This window comes from Dipteris shenzhenensis, chromosome 16, assembly GCF_047967505.1.
Source record: "Dipteris shenzhenensis isolate YYH24624 ecotype China chromosome 16, Dip_SZ_1.0, whole genome shotgun sequence".
NCBI lineage: Eukaryota > Viridiplantae > Streptophyta > Polypodiopsida > Gleicheniales > Dipteridaceae > Dipteris > Dipteris shenzhenensis.
In genome coordinates, this window is record NC_141611.1 from 3,911,182 (window position 1) to 3,934,529 (window position 23,348).

The following is a 23,348-nucleotide window of genomic DNA, read 5'->3' on the forward strand; positions in this document are numbered from 1 at the left end:
AAAATGCATAACAGAGAGACGAAATCGAATACACAGAGATTTATAACTCTGAAAATCCTCCACCGAATCATGCAAGAACTGATAGGTAGGGGTTTTTGGGCGTCCGGAACGCAATGGGACAGACGGTTTTGGAAACCGTGGTCTCAATCACTGGGTCCAACACATGGATTGAAAAACGTTTTTGGAAACAGAGCTGTTTGTAAACTCCACCGGAGTGCGAATGATGAGCAACATAGAAGTTTTAGGACCTCCTGAGTCCACCGGAACTGACAGATCTGCAAATGGTTGCTCCAAACTTGAGTTCTAACACTCGGGCAAAAAACGCAGGAACTGACACAGTGAGTCAGAAATCCACTGAAATGATCCCAGATTCAGGAATGAAGGTGTTTCCAGGCTCCTAAAGTAATGTGGACACCAAAAGCAAGCAAAAGTTGCCTCTACAAGTCAATACGGAGTCTCTGTCATCGAACGGAACAGGGAAAAGCTCAAAAAATGACTTTTTCTTTGAAAGCTCTTAACAGGCTCTCAAAACCACTTCGCAAAGCCAAAGTGACTTTTCCAAAGGTTCCTCCAAGGTCTCTGCACACTCGAATGCAAGTAAAGTCACCCACAAAGCTTCCCACAAAGCTTCTCCTTCCTCCCATAGAGCTGCTGAGCTTCCAAGCATTCACACACGCTCAGCTAGATCACTCGGGCTCTAATACCAGTTGAGAGTGCTCTCAACGGAAGCAAGAACGGAAGAAGGAGAGAGAGAGACAGAGAGCCACACAAGTTTTGGTGGGTGCAGAACCACCCTAATCTTCTTTTTCATTCCTTTATATATGTGTTTGAGTATTGTACATAACCGGGGTTAAGGCACAGTGACCTTTAACCCCCACAGTAATGGCTACTAATGCTCCAACTAAATCCCTCATGTTTATGGAAGATTTGTTATATAGGGAAGTTCATAGTACACTTTATTATCAATATTTTTGTCTATAGTAAAAGTATTGCTATTGATCATAGGGAACACTTAAAAAAAGTGTCCAATATCTTGAGACAAGCTAGTCTCTTTGTTAACAAAAGGTAGACCGCAGTGCACATGGCTAAGTTAGAATATGTGGGGTTCCTTATAACTCCTGGTGGGGTTGAAATGGATTAAAAGAAGTTGATGGCCATTTTAGTGTGGCCCATACTCAATAATGTGACAATGTTGTGATCATTCTTAGGGTTGTTAAGTTCTATGGAAGACATATTAGAACTTCTTTGATATTGTCTCACCATTAGTTAAGTTGATCACGGATAAATTACTTTTTGTTTGCAGAAGGAATTAACAAGAAAATTTGAATGTAGTCAAGGTAGCGATGGCTAATATACATGTATTCAAAGTAGTCAATCCCTAGAAACCATTTTCACACAAGTCATCATGCGGTAGGAGCAGTTCTACTACAAGAGGGAAGGATAGTTGCCTTTGAAAGCAAGAAGCTTTCTCTCTGTCAATGGAATTGGTCAACTCATGAAAAAGAGTTGTATGCTATTATTCATTCTTTAAAAGCATGGAGCATTATTTATATAGTTTAGAGTTTTATGTGGATGTCAATCATGATACTTCGAAGTATTTTTATACACAACCAAAATTGAGTGGCCAATAAGCTAGGTGGGTAGAACTCATGCAAGAATTCCATATGGAAATTCATAACCAAAGATGGAAGAAGAATAAAGTTGCTAATACATTGTCATGCATTATTCATAATATGAGTTTTATGGTATTAGAGAGTAATCTAACAATTGACATAAAGAAAAGTAAAAAAGAGGATGAATATGTTCAAAGCTTTTGGCCCAAGGCTATGTTATATATTATGTGAGCATATATTACAAACTACCTATTTGGGAATAGAGAAAAATCGGATTGTTGTTCTACTAATCTTTTATGCATTTATGCTTGATGATCTCTATCTTTCACAAATGATACCTTTAGTTACATTCTTAATTGGTTGATCCACATGTTCGCATTGTTCAAAGGACAATATGGGAAAAACCCCATTTGATATGCTTTCTTTTCTAGTACATTATTTTAGTTTCCTTGCTTGTATGAAATTTGATATTCTAACATGTCAAAAGTCCTCACTTTGTATGAAGGAACAAATGAATGAAAGAGACTAAAATACGTAAAAACTTATCCCTTCAAAGATGGTAAGTACAAATCTGTGTCTACTCTTCGTTATGCTCTTTGGACTTTAGCATCATGTGTGTATATGGGAACTTTTTTCGCTAAGACGATTAAGTACATGGCACATCAAATGATGTATGGCAATAGGCCCACCCCCAAAAGCAAGGATAAAAAAAGAGCAACATGTTATATTACCCATGTTGGAATTTTTTAAAGAGGGAATTATCTTAAATGGACATCGGGATGTGGTTTAATGTCATCTTCAAAATTGCCTATAAAAAAAGAAAAAGCCTTACTAATGACTTTAAAACCAACATCCATGAAAATTTGTTAATTATGAAATGTCACAGTTTTGAATTTCCACATATAAATATTTGTATACCAATTGCTAGATATTATTATTTGACACCATACAAAAACATCAAATATGGACAATGTATAGTGTCCAAATGCAGCTTATCAACAAGGATAGAGCATGTGGCCATTTCAAGAAAATATATTGGAATGTATGAGGCTTATTTCATACAAAATGCTCATAAAATAGCTCAATAAAAAGACATATAGAACATACGCTCAACATAAGGAGCAAAATAAAATAATAGTCAATGGAAAACCTTGACGTGTATAGCAAATTGAATGACATTAAATACATGGCTTTGATTACTAAGATTCTATGGTCTATCTTTTGGGTATTTTGTTGGCATCTCTCCGTGTGAATATATTAATGGTTTTAGAAAGAGGCTACAACGTTATTATTTCCAGATCATGACAAATCAACTCTCTAGATAATGAGCATGGGAAGTAATCATACACATAATAAATAAAGAGGTTATGATGTTATTATTTCCAAATCATGACAAATGAAATATAAATAATGGACAAGCACATGCACATCTTTACTACATGGTTACAAAAGATATGAACGTCCTCAAGATTTGGAGAAAAGTGAGAAAAAAGGAGGTGGTTTTACATGGCATATTTGTAGTGATTCTTTTACACTTATTTTGTGTACCCTGGTAGTCCCTTTCTAAATGAAATTATTGGTTTTATAGTAATGGTTGAGGTGTTGTAGAGGCTTAAAAGAGAAAATGGGATGGGGAATGGGCAAATTAAAGATTGTTGGCCAAAGGGAGATAATGTTATTGAAAAAGGGGAAGAAGGGGTTGAGAGTCTTGGGGGCATGGTGGGAAGGGATATAATGGTTAGATGGAAAGTGCTTCAGGGGCACTTTCTTGGGAGGGAAATTGCAAGAATGCGGCGAGCAGACGGAAGGCTACGAGCCTTATTTTTTGGCAGCTTTGTGTCGTCAAGGGTCGGAGGGAGGCGGCACGGGTGGTAATTATGGCTTTGCGGCATTGTGATTTTGGTTTTTACTAGCAGTGATAGTAATTTCGACACTAGGAGGTAGGTGTGCAGGCGTGTGCACAACAACTCAGTCCAGTGCACCACATGTTGGCGTGCTTCCCATAAATTTTGCCATGGGCTGCGTGTGCGACGTCTGCCTACCATGTCAGCTGCATCCGCGGCTCTGCTTTTGCTTTGCTGTCAAACTACATATGCTACTACTTTGCCTACCCTATTTTGGGCCAGGCATAGTCAAACTGCGAGCAGATGGGATTGCAATGCTCTTAGGAGGCAATGATATGATGTGGCACAATTAGATTGTGTAGGGGATTGTGAGATGAGTAGGCAATGTGATGTGGTATGGTGATGCAGCTCGCATGCATGAGTGCTGGCATATGTCAGGTAGGTGCCATTTGTCCAATGGTAATTTAGTCATGGGGCTTTTTCCTATTTCTTAATTATTGATGTGTCAATATTTCGTGTGAGAACTTTTGGTTTTTCACTTTTCGAATGGGACTTTTAACTTGATTGCGATTTAGAAGTTAGTTTGATCTAACAGTTCAAATTTATTTTATGTCTACCTCCATTCGTGATTGATAAAAGAATGGGAGAGGAAGGTGGGCTTGAGGGAAGGGGGTATTTGGGAGTGACCATTAGAAGGGTGTTGTGTAAAGCTTTTCTTAGAGCACCACAAGGCACCTCTCTAATTGAATTCTAGAAGGCTCTCAATTCGGAAAGGCAAACTCTCTCCTTGCATAGCATCCATTGCCTTTCCGAATTGAGAGCACCACAAGGCACCTCTCTATTTGAATTCTAGAAGGCTCTCAATTCGGAAAGGCAAACTCTCTCCTTGCATATCATCCATCATAAGGGCATCTCTCTCTCTCTCTCTCTCTCTCTCTCTCTCTCTCTCTGTGCAAGTCCCTACTAGTACATGTAGTACATATATATATGTGTGTGTGTGCGTGTGTGCTTTAAGGACAAGTTGAAAAGGTTGCTTTCTATGCCTTGTGTTGGAAGCTACTTTAGAATGTGCTTTAGAAGGCTTGTGAAAAGGTAACTTGTGCTCAAGGCTCACATGTCAAGGCACTTCATAAAATTCTCCTTCGTAATGAAATGATGAAAGCTGTGTTGAATTGGTGGAGAAGAGAGAGACGCCATCACCAACATATGACACGATGACACCATCCTAGAAGAAGAAGAAGAAGAAGAAGAAGAAGAAGAAGAAAAAGGCCAAAAGGCACTTGAAGAAAAATAAGCGCTTTTTCGAAAGAGGCTCCAACAACAAAACGGGGGGGAAACAAGCCGAGATGAGAAGTCAAGTATGAAAGGCGTAGATGGTGCCACGTGGGGTGTGATCGGACGGCGATGAAGCAGCTATGGGTCATGATTATCAACGTTTAAGGTAAGCTGTGGGATAACCGTAGAAGAGGTTTCTGTTGTTGTTGTTGTTGTTGTTGTTGTGTCATTCTTTCAGGGACGAATGATCTTCAACTGGTTTTCATCTCTCCCTCCAAGATGATGGGATCTTTCATCACCAGGGCCATCATGTATGTGGTGACTTCCTCTACCCTTTTTCCTTTCAACAACGTTTCCAATCTTTGTTTCCTGCCGTTCCTTTTAGTTTCTCAACAGTTTTTCTGCATCTTTGCCATTCTAGTATGGCTGTTGGATACGTTTATCCGGCGTACGAGTGCTTCAAGAGCGTGGAAAAGAACCGGCCTAATGTCGACCATCTCCGTTTCTGGTGCCAGTACTGGTAATTGCAACGCAACTCTTATAATCGACAATTTACCTCGTTTCGCTACTCTCTAGCACTTTTTCTGGCTTGTAAATCGAACGAGGGGTCACGGAAAAGCTTCGGGGAAACATGTGATCTTCCGATTAGATCTTTCGCTGTTGTGTCTTTTCTCATTGTGCAACACAGAAGACTACCATAGTTATAGTGTACACGGTAGAAGATTAGAAATGGTCTTGCCGGTCTTCGTTTGCTCAAAACATTGCCGGCTTCTACTTCTGTCTTTTGTAGTAGCGCCCTTCGTAGCTTCTTACGTACTCAGAAAAGATATGCTCTGAGATTATGACTGATCGGGATCTTAACATTTACGAGCTTTATTAGAATTTTTGAACTGACGGTTTTTTTTGGACGAACGATCGACAGCCTGCGCAGACCTGGTGAAGGTTAGCGCCGATGCACTATAGAGAGCGTTTTAGCAGGGATTCAGCCAAGTTCTTCTCCTTTTTGTTCCCATGTACTGCTAGTACAGAAGAAAGATGGCTCATTCCGTATTATGTGAGCAGGCTGGCTGGTTTCGTAGATATTCTGTGGTGCCGTTTGGACCCCCACAAACCGCACTGTCAGGCCCGCAGTTGCGTGTCTGATCGTATCAGTAGGCTATCAGTTTGATTTCCATATCCTATACTCGTACGTATGACTGAGAGGCCGGAGGCGTTTGAAATTGCCAATCCTCCACAATTTCACAGCGTGTTCTCTTAAGTGGCTTAAGCCCTTAATAAGTGCTATGTGCCGCTCCTTACACAGTCCAATGTTTATGTAATCATTCTCCCTTTGTTGTATATTGGATGTAACGTGCCTGATCTTGTGGGGCCAACGATCTGTTACAGCTTGACATTAAGCGAGCGTGTCTTAAACTTTTTGTAGTGATGTTGGGATCGTTTGTACGATGAAAGAAGAGAACCTGAGAACTTTAATTGTGCAAACATTCACATGTGCAGAGTCTTTCATTTAGTCCCAATGTAATATACAAAATCGCATCAGTATTTTCCAACGCATGACGTATATCAGCTTACATTGGCTTATTTAGATTTACTCCTTCAAACTTGCTTTCGAGCAGCATGCATAGCATTTTTCCATATACTTATGTGTGTGATGCTTGCACTTTGCGTTGACTAAGGCAAGTAAGACTTTACCTACTAACAACCGTTGCAAGTCTGGTTTCTCAGTGAGTTCTGGAGGATCATGATACGGGAAAAAAGCTTGTTTTTCAGCGCTCATTTGCTTCTTCAACTTCTTCCCCTCCTTCTCCCGCAGACCAAGAGAAAGACCTTTCTTTCTCCAGTCCAGCTGGATGATAGTTTTAAGTAACAAGACCTGAATGCTATAGTAATGTTGTAATGGATAATTGTTTGTTCCAGGATGATTATCGCAGTTCTCACGGTGCTGGAGAGACTTGGCGATACTTTTATATCCTGGTATATCATTTCTGCTAGTATCAACCTTCAGTCCTCAGAAAAATTATTCTTTTTGTAAGATTGGTTATCGGTTCCGGAATCTTTCAAAACCCAGATGGCTGCTTATGCTTGGGTACCGATGAGAACATAAGCTTAGCTTTGCTTTGTATTTGAATTTTTCTCATTTATTCCTAATTTGGTTTAAATTTCCACAAATTTCCTTCTTTACTCTACTCTTTTACTTGTTTAAAAAAAGAAATTATTTGTAACATTGGATACATTCTAATCTTATGAAGGTATATAGGATTTAGTCGTTTGAACATATGGATTTCTATTTGGCCTGGAAGGAGTGAGTGGTTTCAATTAGTTATTATTTTTACTAACATGCACTGCTTTATTGCAGGCTGGGGATTTTGTTAAATTTTGTGTTGCTATTTGTTCCTTTGCAGGCTACCGATGTATAGTGAGGCAAAGCTTGCCTTCATTATCTACTTATGGAATCCAAAGACTAAGGTATGGGAAATATATACGTTTGTTCGTTTCTTCATGCAAGAAAATGAGTGAAGTGTGTCTGATTTAAATAGTTTGAATGTTTTAGTTTGCCGTGTTTTCTTTTGAGCCTATAATGGCAGATTGTAGAAGTCAAGGAGCGGAAAGGGAAACCAATGAAATGCTGCTCTTTAGAGCATGTGAGATCTGAGCTGATGAGATGTGAAACTTTAGGGCAGCAACATAACACTTGAATAACCAAAGCACTAAGAGTAATGGTTGGCTACAAGTGTGAAGGCTTGTAACTATGCATGCTTTCAAACACGATCTTTTCTTTTTCATCTTATAGGCTTTAGATGGTGCCTTGTACAATTTAAGGCTATTTTGTTCTGCCAGTCAGATTCGAGTCAAAGAGAATTGTTAGGTTTTGGCTGGAAATACGGAGCAACTCCATATTAAACCAAAGCTCAAGGCTTGGCTCTGACAATGTTTTGTCTGTGCCAAATTCCCCAGCTGTGTACTGCTGTATGATTTTTCTAGGCTCCCAATATAGGGGCTGAATATTGGACATCATTTCCCAGCTGATCCAGGCTAATGATATGGGAAAATAAGAGTTATTCTTCCCACGTGTGCCCCCAAGAGGACAAGGGGAGAGAGACAACTGATAGGGCTAGGGTTCAGGGCTGCCATAAGAGCGGCACAAACTTGCCACATGGCAGGTGAGATCATGCTAGATGGTGGATCTGAAGGCTGTGTAATGCTATGTGGGCAGTTCTCTATGGTGACATGTGGGAAGTAGAACATGCTTCCACTTGGGCTGAAGAAGGACATACTTCTTGAGTTTGGTTGAGCCCCAAGACCTACAATCGAGGTACTGATCAATGAATGCCCATGGCCCAAGCCCTCATGTCAATATTTTCCCTAGGCTCGGCTAAATATATTATGAATTCTTTTTACTTGATAGACCTCTAATCCAGGTGGCATTTCTTAAACTTAGCCCCAACGTTTTCCACCCTAGGCTAATAACCTCGGTCTCTAGAGTCTCCCCTAAGGTCCCTAGGGCTAGCTATTGGCAACCGACGGTTGGCAAGGGATCTAACATACTTCCCCCCTTCAAGATATTTGCATTCTTGTTAATGGACCAGGGGAATCCTTTTCTTAGAACTAGCAATTCGCTCTTCCATTGGATCGACCCAACATATATTCGACAACATAATGTTTCTTGACTTATCCTCAAACTTCTAGAAGTTAGTCTGGTATTGCATAAATAACTCCTATCCAATCCTTACGGCGTCCCATACCACTGCAAGTCACCCCTAAGAGGATGCTTAGGTTAGACTGTGTCATTAACATGTTCTAGTCCAACTTAGGTCTCTAGTTGATTTGAACACGATATGTGATGCCACTTGAACTTCTAAATTCCTACATGAATTATATACTAGATCTTCTAATTATTTTCAATTTATCTACAAATTGTCGATATCTTTCTTTCTTCTTGCTTACAAGTAGATGAATTCTGAGAAATAAGAGAGAATTCTAATTCAAGGTAAACTAATCAAAGAGCAAAGTCATAACCAATGTCATGGGGATACCATAGGATACGTTCCAAATTTTTATACACTGTAAGTCACCCCTAAGAGGATGCTTAAGTTATACCGAGTCATTAACATGTTCTAGTCCAACTTAGGTCTCTCGTTGATTTGAACACTCTACGTATGTGATGCTGATACATTCTCGATTCTAACTCACACTCAGATCACGGGCGATGGCATCACAATTGTTCCACCCAGCCATACTCTCCTGGATCGCATTTTCCAATTCATACATCTTTCTTGTTTTCCTCATGCATATCCACGAGACCCTCAACTCCCTAGATGGTTACCCTTGCCACATGTCATCATTTTAGCCTTTCACTTGGTGCACCATTTACCCCTCTCTTGGGGCACATTAATGGTTAACCATTTGCCCCTTGGCATTATTGCACATTTAGGTGCACCTAGGCCTTAGCACTCAGAACCACCTAGTCAATGCCATTTCACCCTCACCTAGGACCTTGGCAGTTACTTCTCTTGACCATTTCATTTACGCACATTAATTATTACAAAAGTTGGTCATCTAAGAGAAAATGCCCACCGATCTTTCCGAGGTCATGCTATCTCGGCTAGCATAACATTCCTTCCCTCTTCAAGCAGCAATGTCCTCGATGATGAAATCTGGGAACACTCTCCGTAACTGGTATACGGATTCCCAGGTAGCTTCTGATAGAGGCTAACCATGCCATGCAACCAACACCGTGGGTATCTTTAGATTTTGTATTTGCATTGTTCCTCGGTCCAGGATTCTTGTTAGTCTGCGTCTTGCATTATCCTCTATCTCCTGAAACAAAACCATACCTTCGATTAGTGAGTCACCAATATGCAAAAATTTCTTTAAACGAGAAACATGAAACACTGGGTGCACCTTACACCCCAGTGGTAATTCTAATTTATAGGCTACCTTGCCTATTCTTTTTAGAATTAACCACGGCCCACAGTATCGAGGTGATAACTTAGCACACTCTCCTGAAGTCAACGACTTCGAGTGCGAAGGAACTTTGAGAAAAACTTTTTCTCCTTCCTTAAATACTCTTATAGACCGATTTTCATCCGCATACACCTTGGCTCTATCCATAGCCTGGCGGATATTAGCTCTCGCAAGTGCTAGCATCTCCCGCATCTGAACCACAAAGTTCGTGGCACTAGGCACTTTCTGAGGTACTCCAACTATAGTTGGATTTGCTGGTCTATAACCGCTCCAACGGACTGAACCCGATAGAGGAATGTTTTCTATCATTGTAGGCAAACTCTAACAATGGCAACCACTTGTCCCACGTATGTTGCCTCAATGACACATGCTCTCAGCATATCCTCTAAAGTCTGGTTGACTCTCTCCGTCAGACCATCCGCCGTCTCAGGATGATCCCCACTACTCATTACCAACTCAGTCCTTAGTGTCTTGAATACCGCTGTCCAAAAATGACCGGTAAATCTGATCTCTCTGTTTGACACTATGGATCTAGGCAATCCATGCAGACGAAATATATGTCTAATGAACAAATCCGCCACTAGCGGGGCACTAACAGACTCTCTAGTCGGAATGAAGTGAGCCATCTTGGTTAGACGATCAACCACCACAAGGATAGAATCATACCCTCCTTGTGTCATAGGCAGCCCTACAATAAAGTCCATGGAAAAGCTCTCCCACTTACTTAGTGGTACTTCCAAGGGCTGTAAAAGTCCGGGTGGCTTCACCCGCTCGGCCTCGCTGACCTGACACGAGAAACACCGTGTCACATATTCATGAATATGCTTTTTCATCTTTGGCCAAAAGATCTCGCTTTACGAGATCATATGTCTTGTTGACCCCTGGATGTCCCGCACACGGGCTATCATGGCACTGTCGAATGACTCTCTGCCTGAGATCATTCTGACTAGGTACTACAACCTTGCCATTTCTTTCTAGCATATGGTATATCTTGCATAAGTTTGGCCTTTTTTGGATGCTAGGTCATCCTTTTCATTTTCCTCGAGTTTTAACACATGAGCCTTAGGCCATAAGCTCTGGACAAACATGTCCACCTTTTGAGTTTCTCTGATCTCGGTCATTAGAGCACTCTCTAATACCGTGAAACTCAGGTTGTGCATAATGCGAGACAACGCATCAGCAATCTTATTGTCTTTTCCTCTTCGGTACCGAATCGTTAAATTAAACTCCTGCATGAGCTCTGCCCACCTAGCTTGGCGGCCCCTCAAGTCAGGCTATTTACAAAAATGTTTCAGAGTATCATGATCCACATCCACATAAAACTCTGAACCATACAAATAATGCCTCCATGTTTTCAAAGCATGGATAACAGCATACAACTCCAATTCATGAGTTGGCCAATTCCTTTGAGAGGGAGAAAGCTTTTTGCTTTCAAAGGCTACTGGCCTTCCCTCTTGAAGGAGAACTGCTCCTACCGCAATGCCACTTGCATCGGTTTCTAGGAACAACGGTTTCTGGGGATCAACTATTTTTAACACCGGTCCTGTGACCACAGCTTGTTTTATGGTGTTAAAACTTTCTTGTTGATTCTGTCCCCAAATAAAAGGTACTTTATCCGAGGTCAGATTAGTCAATGGCGATACTATTTCGGAATATCCTTTGATATGCCTTCTATAAAACTGGACAAATCCCAAGAATGATCGCAACGCGGTCAGACTCTGAGGGATTGGCCAAGTGAGTATTGCAGCCACTTTCTTCGGATCCATTTCTACCCCCTGTGGAGTAATTATGAACCCTAAATATTCAAGCCTAACCATACACAGTATAGTTTTCTTTTTATTTACATAAAGACTGGCTTTCCTCAAAGTACTGAACACTATTCTTAAGTGTTCACGATGCTCAGTAATACTTTTACTGAATATCAGGATATCGTCAATAAAATGTACTACGAACTTTCCGATACACGGACGTAGCAAATCGTTCATAAGCATGACGAATGTCGCTGGAGCATTGGTGAGTCCAAAGGGCATCACCAAAAACTCATAATGACCAAACCTGCTTCTGAAAGCGGTTTTATGCACATCCTCGGCTCTAATCCGGATCTGATGGTAGCCACATTTAAGATCTATCTTGCTGTAAATCACGGCTCCATGTAATGCATCTAGCAAATCATCAATCCGAGCCATCGGATACCTATGCTTAACAGTGATGTTATTCAATGCTCTGTAATCTATACAGAGGCAAAACGTATCATCCTTTTTCTTCTTTAATATCACTGGCGAAGCAAAAGGTGAGAAACTTGGTTGAATCTGCCCCAACTTGAGGTATTCTTCCAGTTGTCTACGCACCTCTGCCTCTTCAGTAAAACTCATTCTATAGGGAGGTCTATTTACAGGTTCTGCCCCCGGGATCAGTTCAATCTTATGCTGAACTTTCCGCTCTGGAGGTAACCCAGAAGGTAGTTCATCCCTAAAACATTCAGAGAACTTCTCTGATATCTCTTTAGCTAACTCGGCCATCTTCCCATCTTGGGTAGCCTCAGTGCTAGTCGATGCATCATCAATCGACTCTACCGATGCTATACACAGACACAGAAACTCTTTCGGAGTCCTCCAAATTTCCATGGCTGAAATCAGTGGTCCTCGAGGTAAATCCTTCTCATCTCGCAAAACATATCCTACCCCGTTCATCTTGAACTGGTAAATATGCTTCTTCCAATCAATGGTTGGATTTTTTCGAAAATGCCAAGCCATGCCTAGGGCTATATCTGCGTGAGCAAGTCTGGTCAATTCAAAGTCCAGCTTCTCAACATAGTCCTGAATTTGAAGTTCCAACTGGGTAACCCTTTGGTCCCATACTTCAGTTGAACTTCCGTCCTCTATCCTGACCGTATACTAGTTTTCAACTTGAGCCTCTTAATAAGCTTCGAGTTAATTACATTGTGTGTTGACGCTAAGTCAAACAACACAATCACATCATGACTGGCTACTTGTCCTTTCATTTTAATCAACTCGGGCTCATCGAAAACCGTACACCCCGTTGCTGCGGGCTTATAAAGGATGTTATCAGGTGCACCGCTTACTAACTTAGTAACAGACATACTTAACAACACAGGACTAACCTCCGAGAAGGTCCCGCCAATTGTATCTGCATATGTTCCGCATTGGGACTCTCCTGCATTTCCACGTCGCATTCAGATATTATCATATTAGCCATGCGACGGTCTTTACTCAGTGGACAATCTTTCCACTGATGTCGCTAAAGGCAGCCGAAGCACAATCTTTCTTTTCTAGCTTTCTCTTTTTGTTCAGGGGTCAACGAGGACTTTGACCAAGCTCGGGCTGCCATTGGAGTTATTTTCCTTTTCACCCCAACGGTGGTACTTGTTTTTGCTGGTCCCTCAACCGGCTTCACCTGCTTGGTTTGGCCACTTGGCTGCGAGACACTTGTCTTTGAAGTCCATTTCCTATGAAATCCCCCTTTTCTCGGGTACTCATACTGAGTCCCTGCCTGCACAAATCCACTAGATCTGCCTCTGGCATCCTCATAGTTCAGGGCTACTGCAATAGATTCATCTAATGTAGTCACATATTTAGCCCGAACTTCCATTTTAATTTTGTCGTTCAGCCCATAGATATAGTCTTTTAACTAAACCGACATAGGGAGAGGGTCTGTTATTTTCATGACACATTCCCTGAATTTGTTAGTGTACTCTGCCACCGACAGACTCCTTTGACGAAGATTTCTGTAAGCATCCCAAGCTCGGGAGTCTTCATCAGGTAAAGTGTTTCTTAAATTCAGCTTTAAACCCTTCCCAGGTGGTAGGAGCAACTTGATCCTTCTGTTGCTTTATCCACCATCTATCCACTGCCTCAATAAACAGGTGAGTGGCCTCACGGATTTTCTTTAGATCAGATCTGATTTCACAAATGGCGAAGGCTTCTTCCCACTTGTGTAACCAAACCTCGATCACATCAGAACTGCGCTCGGTCATTCGACCAGCGTACTTCTCCGGTCTATAATTAGCAATATTAGGCACTTTGACCCTCGCGCGCTCTGGTGAATGTATACTGGGCTCTGGCTCTGCTGGAGCTTTGCCCTTATCAATTCTAGACGGTCTAGCCGACAAGGCTTGCATCATCTCCCTGATCTCATTCTGACCAGCGTTCACTTGAAGCTGCTGGTTCATAATCTGTTGTAAAGCATCTTCTAATATCGAAATCCTATCGACCAAAGTAGGTGTTGTGTGATGTGACATTTGTTGTGTAGACCGTACTCTAGACCCACTAGGATTCACCCTAGAATTCTGTCCTTCTGCCTCCGTAGTTTCACAAGGGAAAATAGATTTTTTTCTTTTCAGATCTCCCTTTTGTTATGCAGGAAATTAAACGACAGCCTCTGTTGTAGAAAACAAATCGACAACCGCCCAAAATTTGTATAGAGGGGAAAAAAATGCTCCCGGGAAGCTCCACGCAGATTGAGTATGCGCGCTTCGCTCTGAGACAAGCTCGAAGAAAAAAATTGATAATTTGTGCGCCTCCCGCTTCCTTATTTTCCCTGTGTGCAAATCTGTCACGTCAACAGCGTTCACTGCCAATTGCGCTCAGAACTAAACTGGTAGACATATGGCCTGCAACGGCGTCTTCGTTCAGACCCTTCCAATTCGTCACGTCAACTATGATCCGCAGGTCTTCGCCCCGTTCCGCCTTCACTTGTCTCCACGTAGTCGCCCGTCGATACTCCACTAGGGGTAAATAAAAAGGATGACTGACCGAGTTCCCAAGACTCGTTGACGGACCACGTTCTGATGGAGGAAGGCTTGCAACAAATGTCCGTCAATCCTACGCCACTCCGTCCCAGCAGAACGTCCACCTGAGACGCCCGTCAACACTTTATCGAGATCTTCCGCCACCAAAGGTTCCCCGTCACGGACAGCCCCGCGTCACCTCCGTGCTCCCAGCCTACGATTGTCTTCTGCATGGTCTTTGTAGGTGACGATGGTCTTCGTGGAGCACGTCGAGCCACTAAATTTTTTTTCTCTGCCTGTTGTCCATCACAGCCTACGATCCTCCTTCCCTTACCTTCAGCTCTGATACTAATTGATACATTCTCGATTCTAACTCACACTCAGATCACGGGCGATGGCATCACAATTGTTCCACCCAGCCATACTCTCCTGGATCGCATTTTTCAATTCATACGTCTTTCTTGTTTTCCTCATGCATATCCACAAGACCCTCAACTCCCTAGATGGTTCCCCCTTGCCACATGTCATCATTTTAGCCTTTCACTTGGTGCACCATTTACCCCTCTCTTGGGGCACATTAAAACCATTTGCCCCTTGGCATTATTGCACATTTAGGTGCACCTAGGCCTTAGCACTCAGAACCACCTAGTCAATGCCATTTCGCCCTCACCTAGGACCTTGGCAGTTACTTCTCTTGACCATTTCATTTACGCACATTAATTATTACAAAAGTTGGTCATCTAAGAGAAAATGCCCGATCTTTTCGAGGTCATGCTATCTCGGCTAGCATAACAGATGCCACCTGAACTTCTAGATTTTTACGAACAATTATATGCTAGATCTTCCAATTATTTTCAATTCATCCACAAATACCGAACTAGTGACTAGGAACCGAACTACATGAATGACGATCTGAAACTCACTACTGAACCATAGGGCTATTCTAGCTCACCCTTGAGCACATAGAGGCCACGGGTACGATCTATGGCTTTGGTGGACATCCGTGTCCCATACCACAGATATCTTCTCCACAAGAGGCATCAAACTGGCTGTTAGCTTGCCATGCCTAATGCCAATATCTACAACCCATTCCCATGGCCCAAGGCCTAGGCCATGGTTGAATATATCATGAATGCTTTTACCTCTTAGACCTCTAATCTAGATGGTATTTCTTAACTTTATCTAACTAGAGACAAGGAACTGAATTACGTGTGACATGTGGAACTCACTACCGAACTATAGGGCTCTTCTAGCTCACCTCATAGAGGTCATTGGTAAGGTCTTTGGGTAGACCCTAGCCGGTAAACATCCATGTCCATACCACAGATATCCCCTCCACAAGAGGCATCGAAGTAGCTTGTCAACTTGTGATGCTTATGGTCAAGATCTACAATCCAAGTACTTGATCAAGGAATGCCCATGGCCCATGGCCTATGCCATGGCTAAATATAGCATGAATGCTTTTTACCTCTTAGACCTCTAATCTAGATGGTATCCTTAACTTTATCCCTAGGGCCTTCCATCCTAGGCTAGTAGGCTTGTCCTCTAGGGTCTCCTATAACCCTAGTGTTGGGTTTCTTGGGTCATCTCCCGCCTGTGAGCCCCCCATTGAGGACATGGGGGAGGTAGGGCATAAGCCTAGGAGAAATGCCACGTGGGCAGAGAGAGGACTGCCACGGGGGCAGGTTTGGGATGGCATGTGAGGCTGCTACATGGGCAGCATGCAAGCTGTCATGTGGTCAGTATGGACAGCAAGAAAAGCTGTCAGGAGACTGCGACTAAGGAAGTACCAGCCTGATGCCTTACAAGGACATTCAAGCTGGCCTGTTACAGCCAAATCAGATGGCTGAGAACAGATCTGCAGACTTGTGCAACAAATATGTGCAGATTGGAGCTGCAAGACAGGTCGGGGCAGGATGGAAATGTGCAGCAGACAGGCACCACTCTTATTATTGGGCAGACACATGCCTGTAAAACAGGATCGTGCCAGTCTTCAGAGTGTCGGGCAGACTGTATGGCATGCCCTATATAAAGGGCCCTAGGGGGGGCATTCCATACTCATCATTCAGGGTTCCAGGTGCCGTAGTTTGGGCTGCCGACACAGCAGCAGCAAGGGTCCAGAACACCTACGACAGGTCCTCATAACAGGCTGCCTACATACGCAGCAGCAAGAAGGACAAGAATCAACGGAGATCTGTGCCTCACCATTGACTGCAATGTCAGCAGCAAGGAGGTCAAGGTTCAAGCAGCAAACACTGCATTACCATTGGCTGTGCATTGGAGTAGCAAGAATGCGTGTTTGCGGGGCATCACTACGCAGCCCACTGAAGCTCTAGGAGAGCAGACAGGCTGAGAGTAGGTAGGAGAACAGTCTTGTAGTCACAGGGGTCCGTATCTAGGCAGCACCTTGCTGCGGCTAGATGGTGGCACATTGTGCACACCACCTACAAGGCTTTGGTCTATCTTTGGGACAATATATACTTGTTAAAGACGGGTTGGAACAGACCTTGGGAGCGTGGTGCTTGGCAGGATTGAGGCTGTCCTTAGATTCTGAGGGTGACAGCTGGATAATGTTTGTGCCAGGATTGCTTGAGAACCTTGGCACGTTCGTGATCGAGGATGGTGGTGCCATTGATCTTTGGAACTTGTGTACCAAGGTGGTTTGCTTGCACGGGACCGGACTTGGAGGAGCAGGAGCTGTGGGTTCAAAGACCTATGAAAGAGGACATCTCCAACTTGTTCTAGAGTGCTTCTCCATGGAGCATCTGCATCAAATGTGTGGATATTGGTCCATGGTGGGTCAGTGAGAGGGGTCTAACTAGGTCACCTGCCCACCTATCACCCCCCAAATGAGGAGGACATGAGGGATGTAGACCATAAGCCCGAAATGCCACGTTGGCTGAGAGAGGGACTGCCATGGGGCCAGATCTGGGATGACACGTAAGGCTTCCTCATGGGCAGCATGTGAGCTGCCCTGTGGGCTGCATGGACAGCAAGAAAAGCTGTCAGAAGACTGGAACTAAGGCAGTTCCAGCCTTGCAAGAACAGCCAAGTTGGGCTATCAGGGCCAAGTCAGATGGCTGCGAACAGATCTGCAGACCTGCGCAGCAAACAGGTGCAGATTGGAGCTGCAAGGCAGGTTGGCTGGAAGTGTGCAGCAGATAGGCACAGCGATTGGGCAGACACTTGTCTGCAAGACAGGGTCAGGCCATTCTGCAGACTGATCAGGCAGATTCTAGGGCATTCCAAGCCCTATATAAAGGGCTCCAGGGGGGGAATTCCATATTCATTGTTCAGGGTTCCAGGTGCTTTAGTTTGGGCTGCCTACACGGCAGCAGGAAGGTCCAGAACACTTACGGCAGGCAGCAAGCAGGTCAAGGATCAAGCAGCAAACACTGCCTTACCATTGGTTGTCCACTGGAGCAGCAAGAAGGCATGTTTGCAGGGTATCACCACACAGCCCACTGAAGCTCTAGGAGAGCATGCAGGCTGAGAGTGTTTGAAGCTCCCAGGAGGAGGTAGGAGAACAGTTTTGTAGTCATAGGATACAGAGTGCCGACAGAAACTCAGTACGAAGACTTTGTATAAATGGGTGCTCAAGTATGTGTGGGTGTGTGGATTTGTATGTGTGAGAGCATACTTTTATACTATGGTCTACACCCACTGTTGGGCGCTGATGACGTCAGTGGGGATGTCATAGTAGCTAGTCCTTGCTATGCATGATGGAGTTTATGGTTTTCAATCTTATGAGTGACTATTGTGAGATTGAAACTGCACTATGTTGTGCTTTTAGAGGATGAGTTTGGGAATATTCCTGGATTCATCTAGGTATATAGCACCTTGTTGCTAGATGGTGACACACTGTGCACACCTTTTGTACAAAGTGTCGATCCATCTTTGGGACTATATATATCTACTGTTTCTAGACATAAAAGGTGAACTCGGAAGAGTTTGGGGCTTGAGAAAACAAGGGTTGTCATAAAAAGTAATGGACCTCAAGGCTCATATAGACATGAAAAGATTTTGATGCCTCAGATTTTTCTAGCAGAACATTGTTCAATGAATCTTTGTGTGCTTTCCAAGAGCTGTATTTATTTTTTTGCATCTATTCTGTAGGGTTTAGCTATCTTGGAATGTGCATCATGTTCCTATGATTGTTTGTAAATGTTTTTAATTAGTTGCCTTCTCAAAACCTTGTGGGCTACTTTGGAGACAACATAAAAGGATCACCTCATCAATATGATGAGAAACTCTTATTTTTTGGTTAGCTCTGGTAGTTTGTGTTGGAGTATAGATGGTCACCTCCCCATCTATGAGCCCTCAAATGAGGAGAGCATGGGTGGAGGTGCACGAGGGTAGGTTAGGAGTCATGTGGGCAGTAGGAAAGACTGCCACATGGGCAGAACTTACTGAGAAACCCAGGCTGCCACGTGGGCAGCACATGGCCTACCATGTGGGCAGCAAGCATACAAAGAAAACAAAGGAAACTTGCCTGCCATATGGGCAGCACATGCGCTGCCATGTAGGCAGCACATCCAGAAGCGTACCTGGCTGGTTGGAGCTTTCCTGAAGGATTGAACCTATATGGAAGAGCCATGTGTCATGCAGGACCAGTATGGTGCAGTCTGGAGCAAGTTTACTGGTCTGGAACAGGTCGTCAGCAGCCACCTGGGATCAAGCAGAAGCTTTACAGAATATAGATGTGTGTTGTACGAATTGCTAGTGGTGGCTGTACGGAGGTATGCCACCGTGCTTGCAGGCAGATTCAGGTCCAGAAGACAGGCGGGGAAGCTGGAGCACATAGGAGACTGTCAGGAGTGAAGTTCTGGAAGATACCTTCTTCTTTTAGTCATCCCCATCAATGACCAACTCATCACCGCATAGATAAGCTGCCGGGCTAATCGCGGCTAGGCTGGGAGATTCCAAACCCGGCTGGATACAGAACGTCGTGAGACAGTTCGTCCATATCCGGTGCGGAGAGATGTATCGATAGTCAGAATTCTCATCGATTCAATTAGGAACATGGTTGGGGTGCCAAAAAGCGATTCCAAACACTCTGACTTCACCACACTCTTCGATTGGCTTGGCAAGGAGGCAGAGGGCCTAGAAACAGACAGAATCTATGCAGGTAAGGCCCTGGTCCAGTGGCAGGCTGTCACGTGGGATGTCGCCAGGTGGGGTTTGCAAATGCAGCAGACTAGGTTGGGTGTACAGACTGAAACACTCGGCTGTTTCAGTCCACTGTTTTGGGCTGAACATCAGCCTATAAAAGGGATCCCTTCACGGCTCGTTAGTCATCCATTTGAAGAGCAAATTGTGGAGCAGTCCAGCCTGCCTCAAGGTCCAATCTAGGGGTGTTCTGGTGCAGCAAGGGAGGTGGCTGACTGCAGGGATCAAGGAGCTCAAGAGTCTTCACCATTTGCTGTCCTCGAGCAGCAAGGAAGACGGGATCATGGAGGAAGTTTGTGCCTCAAATTGGGCTGCATTCAAAGCAGCAGGGAGGTCAAGGTTCCGTAGCAAGCACTGGCCTTACGAGAGGCTGTCCAGGAGAATCAGTCGGAAGTTGTGGTTGCTGCGGGGCTGCGGGCACACTTATGAGGCCAACTCAAGCTCTAGGAGAGCACCACAGGCCAAGTATTTTGGAAGTGCCATGGAGGTAGGAGAACAGACTTTTGTGTTTTCGGGTTGGACACATCTAGTCAGCACTTGGCTGATAGAGGGTGGCACACTGAACATAGCTTTTGTATTGTTTCCACATTGGACGGAATATATATCTTGCTGGTTCTAAATCTCTCTATTGTGCATTGTCCATTTACTTACTGCACATATATGCATAGTACACATAGAGGGTGGCACACTGAACATAGCTTTCGTATTGTTTCCACATTGGACGGAATATATATCTTGCTGGTTCTAAATCTCTCTATTGTGCATTGTCCATTTACTTACTGCACATATATGCATAGTACACATAGGTTTGGATTTGAATATACCACTCCATAACTGTGCATACCTTCTGTTGTGTTCTCTAACAGTTTGAGCTGCAGGATTACATGCTCATGCATCTGGTTTTGCTTGCTTTGTTTACTGTTGCTAAGACATATTGTTTTTGATACTTACTCAGGGAACCACTTATGTTTATACAACATTTTTAAAGCCATTTGTGGCGAGTCATGAGCTGCAAATTGATCGGCATTTGAATGAGCTGAGAACAAGAGCAGGCGTTCTGGCATTTCATTATTGGCAGAGGGGTTCGGCATATGCCCAATCTCGATTCATGGAATTACTCCAGTACGTAGCATCGCAGTCACCTTCTTCAAGGCCTCAACAAGGCCCGGTAAGCTACTTGTTGTTTTTCTGTTGATATCTTGAAACTGTTCCTAGTAAATTGATTTAATGTTTTAGTCGTGATGACATAGAATCACCTCTTTAAATATTCAGCTAGAAAACTACTGTTAGCTCCCTTCTTTGTTGTAGGATTTGATAGGAGAGAGAGAGTGCAGGTAGCTAATGAAGCGATGAGTTAGCCGTCACGTCAAATCTTGGATAAACCAAAAACAAATGAGTACAAGGTACAAGTACCTAGACCTAGGACTAAGTGTCCTAGGTGTCACATAGGACTAAGTGTCCTATGTGGCCTAAAAGACACTAACACTATAAGTGTCTTTATTTATGCCTACAAGGCACATACCATGGCCTATAGGGCATCACTAGAACCACCAGAGGATGGCCTACAAACCCCCCTCCATGGGATGGGCTGAAGTACTCTGGAAACGTCTCAGAATACCTAGTATTTTCTAGTCATGGTGGCACATGTTCATCCAAAAAGATATAGCCACCTATGAATGTACAAGGGATGTCAGATCATGTAACAAAGGGAACCAAGTGTAAAGCCTGTCGAAAGACTTCGAACTTGGGACGAGAAAGCGCCTTTGTAAACATATCTGCTATGTTGTCCTCTGTGGGAAGATAGGACAACTCTATGTCTCCTGCTGACAACCGCTCCCGAACATAATGATAGTGAACTTCAATATGCTTGGTACGCGCATGAAACAATGGCCAAAGCACTCTGGCTGTCAGTGTAGACAGTAGTGGAGGATGTCTGGCGAATACCAAGATCTGTAAGTAACTGTCGAAGCCAAATACACTCTACTGTAGCGGTGAAAGCTGCCTTGTACTCAGCCTCACAGCTAGATGTGGCAACTGTTGGTTGCTTCTTGCTGAGCCAAGAGATACATGAATTGCCAAGCAAAAAACAATTGCCAGTATGTGACACTCTGGTGTCGGAACATCCTGCCCAGTCACTATCCGTGTAAGCATGCATGGTAAGTGAACCCTGATCACCATACCCCTGATCACCATAGAAGAGGGCTAAATCCTGAGTGCCTTTGAGATATCTGAAGACTCTCTTCACTGCTTGCCAATGCTGTGTGCATGAATCTGCTGAGCTGAGATACTGCATACTGCAAGTCAGGTCTGGTGTGACATAAATAAATAAGGCATCTAACAGCCTGCTGATAAAGAGTGATATCGCATGGTGGGCTCCCATCATGAGTTGAGAATTTGAAGCCAAGGTCCACTGGAGTAGAGATTGGCTTGCAATCCTCAAACTGAAAACGATCAAGGAGCTGTTTAATATACTTGGACTGAGACATCATGATACCACCCCCCTCAACATGAGCAAACTGAATGCTCAAATAATAATGGAGCCGTCCCATGTCTCACATGTCAAAAATCTGCTGCAAATCAGCCTTGAAAGCTGCAATTTGCTGAGTATCTGGGCCCGTGATGAGCATATCATCCACATATAAAATTAGCACTAAAAAATCAGATCCACTCCCACGGACATAAAGAGTGGGTTTTGTGGGACTATTCTGAAAACCAAGGGATAGTAAGTGTGCATGAATTTTGGCATACCATGCCCTGGGTGCTTGCTTCAAACCACAAAGGGCTTTTCTAAGCCGGCATACCTTATTTTCAGAATTAACAACCTCAAAGCCAGGAGGTTGTGTGACATAGACTTCTTCCTGCAGATCCCCATGAAGAAAAGCAGTTTTGATGTCAAGCTGGTGCACTTGCCAATGATGATGGGCTGCAATGGCAATGACACATCTAATGGTAGTAATCCTGGATGTGGGAGCAAATATCTCCTCAAAGTCAATGCCTTGTTGTTGGGCATACCCTTTTGCAACAAGACGGGCTTTGTATCGATCTATGCTGCCATCAGATTTTCTTTTTTAATTTGTAGACCCACCGCGTTCCAATGGCATGCTTGCCGGGAAGGAGATCTACTAATTCCCATGTGTTTTTTTTGGCAATAGATTCTAACTCAGCTCTCATTGCATCCATCCACTCTTTGCTGTCAAAAGCATCTTTATGGCACAGAGGCTCTTCATTGCAAGCTGTAGCAAGGAGTGCAAACTCAAGAAACTGACCATGCTGTCTATTCCCTGATCTTATCTGGGCAGCAAAAGGCTGATCTTGTTTGCTGTCCCTCAACGTATCAAGAAGCCATCTGGGAACTTGCCTTTGTTGTCTATTGACAGCTCTTTCTTCAATGACTGCATCATGAATAGTGGGATCATTTTGTGCCGGAAGAGAAACTTGCAAATCAGCATGAGGTTGTGGCTGATTATTGCTTAGTGGAGGGCTTGCAGGAGGCTCATGTTGCTGGTCAAAATCCTCTTCTGATGATGGCAGAGGTAACCAAGATTCAAAGGCATCAAACATGTCAACATCTGGCTTTGCTTTGCAGTCCACAAGAGGAGAAGCTGAATGTTCAGCAAAGATTACGTCTCTACTGACAATAATCTTCCCAGTATTTGGTTGATATAACCGATACCCTCTGCTCTCTTGGCTGTAACCAATAAATATGCATTTGATTGCCTTGTCATCAAGCTTATG

General features: G+C 43.6%; 1 protein-coding gene across 1 annotated transcript in view; it reads left to right on the forward strand.

Moving 5' to 3' along the window:
* Positions 1–4,926: 4,926 nt before the first annotated feature.
* The window catches only part of LOC147892427 (putative HVA22-like protein g), a 30,271-nt gene continuing 11,849 nt past the window's right edge, over positions 4,927–23,348 (forward strand). The window contains exons 1-5 of the mRNA XM_087387012.1: positions 4,927–5,043; positions 5,154–5,252; positions 6,650–6,706; positions 7,135–7,198; positions 20,569–20,781. Of these exons, the coding sequence (XP_087243138.1) occupies positions 5,012–5,043; positions 5,154–5,252; positions 6,650–6,706; positions 7,135–7,198; positions 20,569–20,781 (465 nt within the window). The 5' untranslated portion in view covers positions 4,927–5,011. The remainder of the gene's footprint in view (positions 5,044–5,153; positions 5,253–6,649; positions 6,707–7,134; positions 7,199–20,568; positions 20,782–23,348) is intronic.